General features: G+C 49.0%; 1 protein-coding gene across 4 annotated transcripts in view; it reads left to right on the top strand.

The window, feature by feature from the left end:
- The window catches only part of CNKSR3 (CNKSR family member 3), a 76,677-nt gene extending 64,085 nt beyond the window's left edge, over positions 1–12,592 (top strand). For 3 of the 4 annotated variants that reach the window (XM_054722231.1, XM_054722229.1, XM_054722230.1), the window contains 6 exons: positions 1,075–1,143; positions 1,430–1,576; positions 4,197–4,321; positions 7,479–7,687; positions 8,160–8,249; positions 11,273–12,592. In XM_054722231.1, coding sequence (XP_054578206.1) covers positions 1,075–1,143; positions 1,430–1,576; positions 4,197–4,321; positions 7,479–7,687; positions 8,160–8,249; positions 11,273–11,571 — 939 coding nt within the window. In that variant the 3' untranslated portion in view covers positions 11,572–12,592. The remainder of the gene's footprint in view (positions 1–1,074; positions 1,144–1,429; positions 1,577–4,196; positions 4,322–7,478; positions 7,688–8,159; positions 8,250–11,272) is intronic. The other variant, XM_054722232.1, reaches the window with a different exon arrangement.
- Positions 12,593–12,795: the final 203 nt, after the last annotated feature.

The raw sequence follows: 12,795 nt of genomic DNA, 5'->3' as shown, positions 1-12,795 counted from the left end.
GGCGACATTTAACTATCATTTGAAATCAAAGGCTTATCTTTTCTTTCTCTTTTGCTCATATAATACATCTTTAAAAAAATGTGTTGTTGTTTTTTTAATTGATTTGGGAGAGAGGAAGGGAGAGGGAGAAAGAGGAGAAACATTAATGATGAGAGAGAATTATTGACCAACTGCCTCCTGCATGCTCCTTTGCCTCCTACATGCTCCTTACTGGGGATCAAACCTGCCACCTCTTGGACCAGGAGTCGAACCGAGACCTCTTGCTTGGTTCATGGGTTGATGCTTAACTACTGAGTCACACCAGCCAAGCCATATAATATATTTTAATTATAAACGATTCTAGTTCAATTAAATGAACAAAAACACTATGGCCAAAATATTTTACAAGTAGATTAATCAATATATCTATATGCACACACATGTGAATATATCTATATTTGCAAATTTTAAATGAAGTATTATTTGGCAAAGCAAAGTCTGGAAGTTGGTTTTGACACCTGAAATGTGTTTATTTTGAATTCAACCTGAAAATGAAAAGAATTTAAACTTGTTGTCTCTAACAAATTTTTCTCTTTTCACCATCTTTCTATTTTAATACCACTGTGATAACCTGTAAAACAAGGTTGAATAACAATAAGATTTAGCTTTAACAATCACTTAATAGGAGGTGGGATGGTGCAGTGATGGTCTTTACATGTTAAACAGTGGGTCAGCTTTCACAAGATTAACTTTGCTAAGAGGAAAGGTAAGGTGTCTTTTAGATGAACCAATGGCTTTTGTCACCCATCATGTCGCCCGTGTGCCCCACTCTCTGGTAGGTGAGGTGACCCGGCTGCTGTAACTGGCAGATTATCTGTAATGACAGACCCCGCATAAAAGATAACACAAGTACTCATTCGTCAAGTGCTACAGACGATGTAGTCGCGGGGAACGCAGTACACCGTGTAATATTTCTTGAGAAAATTATATTTCCATTGCTCATTGTCTACAGAAGAAAGAAGGAGGAAGAAGTAAAAGCAGAAAGAAATATAAAGTTTAAAAAATAAGATGCATCTCTCTCTCTGTTTCTAATAGTCTCCTGCAGACAGATCCCAGAAAATTCATGCTGGCGATGAAGTCATTCAGGTTAATCGGCAAACTGTGGTGAGTTTTTCATTGTGAATTAAGACTTAATATTCCCCCTCTAGAACTTCTAACTAAATCCAAAGCCATTATGCTTGAATTTTTAAAATTTTCACTTTGTATAATTTTCACTTTATATCCCATTTTCCATAATTTTAAGTAGTGCCAAGATGGACATATTTGTATCAGCCTATTGGTATCTGTTTGCTCACCAATGTGTCTCTCTCCTGGAGACACATTCATAGATTTTATTCTTATTTTTTTGCCTTATTCGTGAGTGAGTCCCCTCTTCATTTTTTCTCTGCAGGTGGGATGGCAGCTAAAAAACCTGGTGAAGAAGTTGAGGGAGAACCCCACAGGAGTCGTGTTGCTGCTTAAGAAGCGCCCCACGGGTTCCTTCAACTTCACCCCCGCGCCCCTGAAAAACCTGCGGTGGAAGCCGCCTGTCGTGCAGGTACCTGGTCCCTTCCCGCTGGCGGGGGCAGCCTTCCCGGTGGCAGGGCCTGGGCCGTGCAAAGGGTCTGAGTTGTCCCCAATAAGCAAGATGAAAATTGGGAGGAGATTGGTGTCAGGAGCCTGAGCATGCGTAATTCTCCTGTGACCCTCCTTATATGAAAATACACAGTCTGGATTTGCACCGAACAGTGCAGTAACCACTCGCCACGTGTGGCTCTTTAGAGACAGTTAACAGTCCGGTTCCTCAGTCTCCCTCGCCACATTGCAGATGTTTGGGAGCCCCCTGTGGCTGGGGGCTGCCGTCGCTGCACCAAGTTCACTCTCATCCCCCTCTCTCTCACTTTCAGTGCACACTGACATAGGTTTCCAGGTTCAAGGCTAACGTTAGAGAGACCACGTGGGGCTGAGTTGGGGGTGGAGGGGGCGGTGGGAATAATCCACAGGGTGCGAGCGGTCATCCATTGTTTAGACATTGTTTAGAATTGCCAGTCTTGGGTGATAATAAGCAAACGGACTTTCATTGAGTTTTATTATTTACATCAGTCCTTAGCATTTGTTTCCTAAACCATGGATGAAAAGCAATGACATTTGAATACGCTTTGCCCTTCTCTAAGATTAGGATTGCAATTTGTATGTAACTGATTTTTTGGCAAATCTTCAACTGGAAGGTACTGCAGTAATCTCAGGCCATCCATTTGGGTACTTGGTGATGCACAGAGCACTGGGAGTGTGTGTGTGTGTGTGTGTGTGTGTGTGTGTGTGTGTGTGTGTGTGTATGTATGGGGGGTGTTAAATAACAGGACATGGAGGCTGGAGCAAGGAGGGGCATGGAATTGAAATCCCTCCTTAAGTAATAAGTGAACATATCAGCCACACCCCTGATGCTTCTGTGTGCATTGCTCAGTCCAAGGTGACGGGGTGGGGGGCATGAAAGTAACATCTTTCAATTTTGGGGGGATTCTCAGAAAGTGGTACTTGACATCTCAGAGGTCTTCCTTCGTCATCAGCAGATGGTGGGGTGACTGCCAGCTGCTTGGTACCCAGAACAGAAGTCGGGCTCTGACAGAGGGGAGGTAGGGGTGGGCCGGGCGGGTAAGGCACCCTTCCCGTGGAGGCGGGAGCACTTTGGAGCCTGGAATGCCAGGTGGGGTTTGGCATGGGCGGCATGTCCCAGAGGAGACAAGTGCTCTTCTTGGGGCACACCCACAAATGCCATCCGGGAAGGGTGTGTCTTCCTCAAGGTTTCCTAGAAGCAGAATGTGTGACAGATGCTTGTGAAACTGATTTCTGAGGACATGAGCTTCAGGTGAGGGAGGAAGGCAGCCAGAGAAGGAGCAGGAAGCCAGCAAGGTGGCGTCTCAGGTGCAGCCTGGCCTCGGCCTGTTACACAGGTGTAACCACAGAGCCACAGGCTCCTGTAGCTGCGCTCAGGAGGGCTATTCTCCAGAGAAGGGGACAGCTTTTAGCAGCCGACGCATGGCAGCTGGGCCCGCTGGTTGCAACGGCCTGTGGGTATACGGGCACCGTAGCGCTCCTGCAGGAGTGTGTGATGAGACATGCCCCCCACCCCTGCCAGGTATTGTGAGAGGCGGGGGGGCGGGGATGGCGGGCGGGGGGGAAGACCACATTCACATAACTTTTATGACAGTACTAGAGGCCCAGTGAATGACATTCCTGCACTGGGGAGGTACGGGGGTCCCTCAGCACAGCCTGCACCCTCTCACAGTCCGGGACCCCTTGGAGCGGGCCTAAGCTGGCAGGTGGACATCCCCCTCAGGGTCCTTAGTGCTGCCTCGGAGGCAGGAGAGGCTCCCGCTACTGCCGCTGTGCTCACCAGCGATGAGCCCAGCTTCTGGCTGAGCGGTGCTCCGCCTGTGGGAGCGCACTGACCACCAGGGGGCAGCTCCTGCATTGAGCACCTGCCCCCTGGTGGTCAGTGCTCGTCATAGCAACCAGTCGTTCCATCGTTCGGTTGATTTGCATATTAGGTTTTTATTATGTAGAATATTGTTCTATTTTATTACTTATTGTTATTAATCTACTACTGTGCCTAATTTATAAATTAAACTTTTCATAGGTATGCATGTATAGGAACAAGCATAGTATACACAGGGTTCGGCACTGTCTGAGGTTTCAGACATCCACCGGAGGTCCTGGAACATATCCTCCTGCATAGACAGGATGGCACCCAGATTGTCCGGGTTGGAAGCTCACACTCCCAGTCAATGATGACATAGTTAGCGATTTATATTCACTCACTCGTCCAGTCCTCACTGCCACCCTGTGCAAGAGGTGCTGTCAGTATGCTGTTTCGGAGGAGGAAACTGAGGCACGGGCCTTTACATTATTCGCTCAGAGCTAGGATCTTACCCCAGGCACCCGGTTTCCGACCCTGTTGCTCACTAGGCATCTAGTCTTTCGGGACTCCCAGTTGATGGTGAAGGTCTCAGAAAAATACAAGTTGAATGTTGCCAACAGCTGTCAGCACCCACCGACCTTGCGGCCTCGTTACCCGGGGTGGGGAGCGGGGAAGGTGGCGCTGGCTTTGGGGAGGGGAGATGCGCCCCAAGAGCGGTCCCGGAGGTAACCCCCACCCTTTGCACCTGCTCCTGTTTCAGACCTCGCCACCGCCCACCACGTCGCAGTCCCCCGAGAGCACCATGGACGCCTCGCTGAAGAAGGAGAAGCCGGCCATCCTGGACCTGTACATCCCTCCGCCGCCGGCCGTGCCCTACTCTCCCAGGCAGGTCCCTTCCATGCGTGGGGTGCGCATGCCACCTGTGGTTGGAGAGTCTAAGGGGGTGTGTGTGTGAAGATCACGAGGAGAAGAAACTGCCGAATTCCATGTGACAGGGCTGAGTCTTAAAGTTGCAGCTCAAGAGTGCGACCCTAGGAGTGGGGGCTAGGGGATGGGGATGGGGGGATGGGTGGGGCATGAAGGTGATCACAGGTGCAGACTTCCTGTTCTAAGATAAGTAAGTCCTGCCCTGGCCAGTGGCTCAGTTGGTTGGAGCCCTTGTCCAAAAGGTGGTGGGTTCACTTTCCCATCAAGGGCACGTACCTAGTTTGCAGGTTTGATCTCTCGTTAGGGCAGGTATGGGAGGCAACCAACTGATTGATGTTTCTCTTTCACATTGATGTTTTCTCTCTCTCTCTCTCTCTCTCTCTCTCTCTCTCTCTCTCTCCCCTTCCCTTCCCCCTTCCCCATCCCCCACTCTTTTCCTCCCTCCCTTTCTCCCTTCCTCTTTCTATAAAATCCATAAATACATATCCTCTTTAAAAAAAAAAGATAAGTAAGGCCTGGAGATGTAATATACAGGATGGTGACTAATTTCCAATAATGTCATCTTGTATATGCAAGTTGCTGAGAGAGTAGGTCTTAAAATTTCTCATTACAAGAAAAGCATGTGTAACTATGTGAGGTAATGGGTGTTATTTAAACTTATTGCAGTGATCATTTCTCTCTCTCTCTCTTTCTCTCTCTCTCTCTGAAATCATTATGTTCTACACCTTAAACTAATACAATGTTATGTCAATTATATTTTGATAGAACTTGGGGGGGGGCCTGAGATTCTTTTTTTTTTTTTATAATATATTTTATTGATTTTTTTACAGAGAAGAAGAGAGAGGGATAGAGAGTTAGAAACATCGATGAGAGAGAAACATCGATCAGCTGCCTCTTGCACACCCCCTACTGGGGATGTGCTCACAACCAAGGTACATGCCCTTGACCGGAATCGAACCTGGGACCCTTGAGTCCGCAGGCCAACGCTTTATCCACTGAACCAAACCGGTTCCGGCGGGGCTGTGATTCTTTAGAGGGAAGTGTAGGGACAGACCCAGGTTTCAGGGGCCTTGTCACGTTGCAGTTTGGTGGGGAGGGGGCTCCTCACAGAAGTATGTGTTTTGGGAATGCACTGTTTTGGCTCCTCCCTGGACGTTGGAAGGGAGTGTTGGGGGTTCCCTGAAGCTGAAGTTTCACATGGTGAAGTCCTCTCTGGGGAGGAAGGGAATAGATATTTCTGGGACGTTAACTAAAGTCACAGCTTCATTTTGCTGAGAGAGGTGTGTTCTTCATAGCACTTAAAAATGTGGATGTAGGTGTGGATGAACTATATTTGCACACCTGTGTGTATGTGTGTGTCTAGTATGAATTCTTAAAGGTCATTGCTTTATAACGGCTATCTTAAATGTTATATAATGAGGATACTCATACTCGATATTATATAGGGGGTGATTTAGGTATAAAATACAGGCTATTTATGCCAACTTACATATTTACATATGTTGGTAAAACTAGAGAACCTGGCCCATTCATCCAGTATACATTTACTTAGTGTCAGGCCTGGGTTGCCATTTGCACAAAACAGATGTAGTTCCTGCCCCCAGAGAACTGCCAATGTCTCAGTCAGCTGCTCAGGAACAAATTGAGAAATAGGCAATTATGCTGTAATATTTCATAAGACAAAGTTGGGGTTGAACTTAGAGTGATATTTTACTTTATATTAGAGTTTTTCACTTGTTTGTTTTGTTGCAAGCTGAACTATTTGCTTCCATTGTATTTCTTCCTGGCACGAAGAAGAATTACTGTCATTTTCCTCTTCTTTTTGAGTCTTGGTTTGCCTAGAACATTTTATAGCATGCAGAGCAATCTCTGTAGGTGATCAGGTCTTTCTGCTTGGTAGATAGGACTCTTCCTTGTAGTCAGAGATTGGAGTCCTATGGCCATGGGACCTAAGTGTTTTTAAAGCAACAGGTAGTTGCCTTTGCATATGCAAAACACAGGAGTTTCACTGATGGTCAGTGTGTGGATTGTTAAAACCGTAGGAAGGACACACGCCCCTCTAACTCCCAATGTTCTTGTCTGGGTCTCAGTGACGGGTCACAGGGCAGTGGTAAGACAGAGGGTGATGTATGTAGTGAGCAGGAAGAGGAGCTAGGGCTCTAATCTACTTGGTGAGGAACATATGCATGCGTGTCCTTCCCCCCCCCCCCCCCCCCCACACACACATGTCATTAATGAAGGATATTTTCTGAGGCACGAAGAATGCAAATGGTTACAGAGCAGGAGTGCTGAGTCATGGGAGCTTTGTGAATGGGGAAGTTCTAGTCCAGGTTGCAGAGTGCGGAAGGAGACAGATGCATGGGGGAAGGGGCGCCTAGGCAGCCGGCTCACTGGGGCCACTGCCCTGGCGAGGCTGGTCTTCGGACTGTTTTGGACTCAGTTGATGCTGTATTTTGTCTGGTAACTTTTTACAAGGATCACCTAGTGGAATTCACTAAATGCAAAACATGTCACCAGCTGGTAACTTGGACCCATTAAAATTAATTTCAACTTTTAGTATAAGCTGACATTTAGAAAGAATGGAGTTGCAATCGAAGATCCAGCGCTTGCCAGTTTCTGTACTTGGTTCAGAAAATGGACACTCTCCATTGGGGACTCTAAAGGCCCTTTGTGGTTTTTGACATAATTTTCAAATCTAACAGCGCCATTGCACATCAAGTGTCTTTTTATCTGGATCTTGGCAAAGACACTCTGCTGGGCCTGAGAGGAATGGCTCCACAGGTCCCACCTGAACCCAAGATTTCTGCACCCACATAAGTAGGTGACCCAGTGGTAGGACGGATGCTCATGGAAGCCAGAGCCCTCTTTTCAAAGGTACATGGGTGCCATTTGAGCACATAGGAAAGACACGCATTTTCCCTTATTTAAATAGTAGGATCACGGCATTTGCCTTGATTTCATAGGACCGCTATGTATTTGAGAAACAACTGGGATTGAAAAAGCCACGCTTTCCCCCAGTGGGAAGGTGATCGGCCCTTCCTTTGTGCGCCTCCTGTAGTTCTCCTGCAGGGGAGGGTCTTTGTAAGCAATTGCATGACTGCCCGCTGCCTTCCAGGAACGAGAACGGGAGTTTCGTTTACGGGGGACCCAGCAAGTGTCACCGGCCGGCGCCTGGCCCCAAGGGCTCGGAGTCCCCGAATTCCTTCTTGGACCAGGAGAGCAGAAGACGGAGGTTCACCATCGCCGACTCGGATCAGTTGCCCGGGTATTCTGTTGAAACCAACATTCTGCCCACAAAGATGAGGCAGAAAACGCCGTCCTACGGTGCGTGTCTGAGTGTTTGTTTGGTGCTGCTCCTCTCCGCCCCGCCCCCTCCTTATTTGGGACCGCTGGATGGTTTGGCAGGCGCTGAGGGAAACATAAACCTCAATGAAATTCCAAGTATGAGACCTTTAGTCCTCCCTCTGAAGCGCAGCCTTGTTGAGTCATCGCTCCGCCTGGCATCGAGGCCCCGGGGGGTGAGATCACGTTCCGCTTTTAAACTTCAGAGCCTGGGTTTTAGCTTCGGAGTGGCTCCGCTCCGTGCGCCCACAGACTCCAGTTCAGCACGCCCCTGTCCCCACGGCTCGCTGCGGAAACGCGATGCCTTCAGATATGTTCCTTATTTAAACTACATTACTGCTACTGCTTGACTGTGATCCTGCAGGGGTGGCGGTCTAGAACACAAATAAAGGGGATGATGATTCTCTGAGCCACCCAGTAACCCACTGTCACCTTGCTCCCTCCCGCCCCCCAGGCAAGCCCCGGCCTTTGTCCATGCCTGCGGATGGGAGCTGGATGGGGATCGTGGACCCTTTCGCCAGACCTCGCGGTCATGGGAAGAAAGGTAAGTTGAAGCAAATCACATCCAATCAGGAACCAGAAGACCCGGGCCCAGATCTCAGTCCCGTTCCTAAGTGAGCTGGGATAACTGGATAGAGGACTTAGCCTTTCTGAGCCCCATCGTCTTATCTGTGAAAGCAGGAATGCCGAAGACCTCAGACCCTACGAATTTCTAGAATGGCAGAATTATGCAGTCCTGTTAGGGATTGTAAATCTCCTCGTTAGCAGTGTGCGCTTTGAAAAGGCTGTAGACATTTATGGTCCGGTTTCTAAACAAGTAGAAATAAATTATTCATTATGTAATCTCATCCTAAATTTTATGACTATGATTATTGGAGTCTGTTTGGTTTTTCATGAACAAACATAGATTACTTCCCCCCATCCCCCCGCAAATCCTTCTTGTGTTAGAGAGTACTTACAGTTAGAAAAGAAATTTGTGTTCAGTCCTCCCTCTGATCAGTTACTGATTGTTGCACTAGTCTTGAGAAAAAGGTTTATAAATATTCTTATTTTTTTTGTCAGTTATATTTGATCATATCAGCACTGGCAGGGCATTCTAACATTGCTTTTGCAGGGCTAAAACAAAACAGGTGGCAGGTTCAAGTCCACAGGCGTTAGATGGCGAAGGGAAGGAGAAAAACATTCTGGAAGCCCAACTTTCAAAGTAATCACCCCCTGTCATCTCCCCGGGACTTGGTAAAACTTGTCACCCAAGTGCCCTTATCCCCGGGTTATGCTAATGTGGAAAGGCGGGAGATGCCTGCCTGAAGTCCAGGACACCTGAAGCTGGCTGACAGGGAAAGTCTGTGGAGCAGTCAGCAGGTGGCAGGCTGTCCTTTGTGTAGATTTTAAAGTGTCAGCATCTTTCTCGCCGTCCTCTTCGCCTTTGAAGCTCAGATTTAGCCTTTTATTGCCTTCACATCCTGAGAGATGGGGTGAGAGGCGGGGTGGGGAGTGTGAAATCAGTAAATGGAAACCTACCCGACCCCCTGTCCCCACGCCCACATGTTCCCCATATGATCCTGTTAGAATGAAAGGTAAAGGTAACAGCTTTATGGAGATGGAACTCACATACACCACAGCGCTCCCCCTGTGGCAGGGGACACCTGACTATAGTCCTAGCGTTGTGTGTCCGTCACCATCTCTAATTCCAGCACCTCTATCCTCTGGAAAAGAAGCCCCAGGCCTGTGGGCAGCCATTCCTCGTTCCTTCCTCCCTCAGCCCCTGGCAACCACTCAGCTACTTTCTGTCTCTGCATTTGCTTATTCTGGACGTTTCATACCAAGCGACTCCTACGCTATGTGGCTTTTTGACAATGGGCACTTTTTAAAAGTAACTTCCGCCCTTTGATTACAAAAGCAAGTCAAGTCCTGGAAGAACATCTCGAAGGTGCGAGAGAGTAAAACTCGGCTGCAACCTGCTTCCCCACCCTAGAAGCAATCAGGGTGAAGGGGTGTCTCTTCCCGTTGTTTTCATAGATACAATTATACGCTTCGGAAAAGCGTGCAGGGTGGAAGGAAGAGATGTTCACTAATACTATGTGAGCTGGATATTATCTAGAACATTTTTAATAGCTGCATTAGTGTTCCATCGTATGGCTATAACACCTATTTATTTAGTATTTGTTGGACATTTTGGTTATTTGTGTTTTTATTCACTCCCCACCCCAATAATGCTTCAGTAAGCGCCCTTGGACGTAGATCTTCTCACGTTTTTAGAGGTGGAACTTTATGGTCAAAGGAATGCCAAAGTGGCCTGCGTTGTAGGTTTCTGTTCAGTTTCATAGTCACCCGTCACCAATCCCCGGGGGTCTACTGGCATCTCGGGTAGGATCAGTCTTTCTTGCTGGGAAATGTCCCGAGTAGCAGAGCATGAAAATTTTTTGGACCCCTCCATGGATGGTGAACAGTGCCCGCCCTTCATTCAGGTGACACTGTTAACATAAAAGAAAAACAACAAAACATTCCAACCTGTAGAGAGTTTTTGTGAGTTTATTTGAGCCAGACTGTCCGACAATTGCCGGGAAGCAGTATCTCAACGAATTGGGATAGTGCTCTGGAGAATGGCGGGTTTTCTTCTGTTTTTATATATTGCAAGCAAAGGAGGGACGTAGGTGGGTTACATGAAATCCATTGGTGATAGACTAGAGAGGCGGCAGAAAGCAAAGGGGGGAGGGGGGGCCCTCTGGGATTGGATAAAAAGTAAAATGATAGACACATACTTAGGTGGGTGCAGGAACCATTAACATGATAACAATGAAGGAATTTGTGGTTTCTGTCCTGGCGCCCAGCACATTAGGTTGTGCCCCAAGGGCTCCAGAAAGAGGGAAGTTACAAGTTACCCAGACATTTCAAGGGTATGTTATTATAGACGCAAAAAGACAGGCTCCGTTCAGGTAAAGGTTGACCTTGTCAGTGAAGATACCGGCCTAGGAGGTAACTACCCACCACAACTGCTTTTAGTTAAAATTTAATTTCAGGCCATCCTTTGTGGTGACTTTAGGTCTCCGAGTTTGCAAGACCGCCATGCAGGCCTCCCCTGAGCTTGTCCGGTCAGCATGGGGCCCCTTTCGTCCACAGGACCAAAGGCACCCCCGCCTTTCTGAATGCCCCTTAGGGCGCTCCAGCATAGGAACCCTGTTCTAGGAGCATGTGCTGCGTGCTGCAAGCATCGTGGAAGGACGATGGGGGAGGAGCATGGAGTTGGCAGCTTTCTGTCTTGGTTTCAAGTGAAGTTATGAAAACCCTTACCCTGGTAACGGCGCGCGGGCTCTCTGTCTCTGCTCTGCCCACCTGTCACCTCTCAGGTGGGAAAGCGGCCCCAACTATGATGGCCCTCGGCCATTTCTACTTTCCACACCCCCAGGGGGTGGGCCTGGCCGTCAGCGAGGCCTCCAAGCCCATCCCTGGGGGAGGGCAGGCCGTGGTCCCCGCCATTCAAGGGCCTCAGCAGGTTGAGCGGGCCGTGGGCCCACTTAGGCGGTGCCCGGTCGTTTTAACGGACGTGCGGTCTTTGTCTGACAACAGGTGAGGATGCCCTCTGCCGGTATTTCAGTAACGAACGGATCCCTCCGATCATCGAAGAAAGCGCCTCGCCCCCCTACCGGTTCTCCAGGCCCCACGCGGAGCGGCAGCTGGTCCGAGGCGCCGACTACATCCGGGGCAGCAGGTGCTACCTGGGCGCGGATCTCCACAGCAGCGCCACCATCCCGTTCCAGGAGGAAGGGACCAAGAAGAAAGCCGCCCCGTCGGGGGCCAAGGCCTCGGCCCCAGAGCCGTCCCTGCTGGTCAGCTGGCTCACGCGCCTCAAACTGTTGACTCACTGAGCCCTGCCCCCGGGGATGCCCCCCAGCTCACAAGTGCCTTCCTTCCCAGCGGGCCGCCGTTCCGACTTCCACGCGCAGTATTATGTAGACACCTTTTGCAAACTGTTTTGTGCTTTTTTGTTTGGAAAATTGTGTGCCGCCCTTCTCGGATGGTGGGAGCAGGTGGGTGGGAGCAGATCCAGGGGCCTCGGTGCCGGCGGGTGGAGGCGGAAGGAGGAGCCGGTAGAGCTGGCTTTTCTGGCCTCATTCGGGTCGGGACACGGAGACACACTCTACAGCCCAGCCCGCAGCCTCTGCCGGGATCGGGGCGAATGGGAGGCCCCGGGGCGTTGTTGGTTTGGGGGGACGGGATACAGTTGGTGGCCATGGCCGCACAGATGTATTGGTTCGTGGTCCAACTTGTTCGCCTGAGAAAGCCAGTGGGGAGAACACTTCGGTTTTGCTTGTTCAGGCGACGCACCGCACGTGTCAGGGTAGCGGCTTTGACTTTGAAATCACAGGACTCGGAAGTGTGTGCCGCAGAGCAGAGGTGTGCGTGCAGATGGTCACACCTGGTCCATCTCCTCATCACAGTCTCAGTTCAGGGCGATGAATGCAGGAACACACAGAGAGGGCTGCTCACACACACAGCCCTTCCTGGCTCCGACGGCGGCCCTGTTAATGTGTTACTGTCTTGGAGGGAAGAGAAGCTATGATTTGCTGACAGCCAAAGTATCCTTGAGAAAAACGAAGCAGCAGGACTTAAGTTTGTGAAAGAGACGGCGGCTCAAAGTGTGTCTGTTCAGTGTCTATCTTCCGGGGCAGAACGGACCGTTCTTGGATCGGCCACGCTTTGCCGATGAGAGAAACCTGGGCAAGTCTCACGGTCACAGATTTTCAAGTAGCATCAGGTATTTTGGAAAAGTGTGTCTGGGTATTAACTCCTGTTTAAACTGAATGTATGATATTTTGTTAGAATGGAAAAGTACTATCTTGTTAATTTAAGCGTTTTAAATACAGTTGTATATTTTTCCTACTCTTAGTCACGTGGAGTTGAAGTATTTCTGTTTTGCGCCCTACACAAAGCTAACAAAAAAAGAGGTTTGAGGCTGTTTCCAACTTACAAGTGGCTGTTGCGACCACGGATGCTCCTGTTAAAAGAGAAAATGAACCCTCCCAAGAATTTGGGATTTTTTGGCTTAGAAATGGGGGTGTTGAGGAAGCGTGTATAAAGTCCCATGACAT

This window comes from Eptesicus fuscus, chromosome 10 (assembly GCF_027574615.1).
Source record: "Eptesicus fuscus isolate TK198812 chromosome 10, DD_ASM_mEF_20220401, whole genome shotgun sequence".
NCBI lineage: Eukaryota > Metazoa > Chordata > Mammalia > Chiroptera > Vespertilionidae > Eptesicus > Eptesicus fuscus.
Note: the sequence above shows the minus strand (reverse complement) of the source record. Positions and strands in the feature narration are given on the sequence as shown.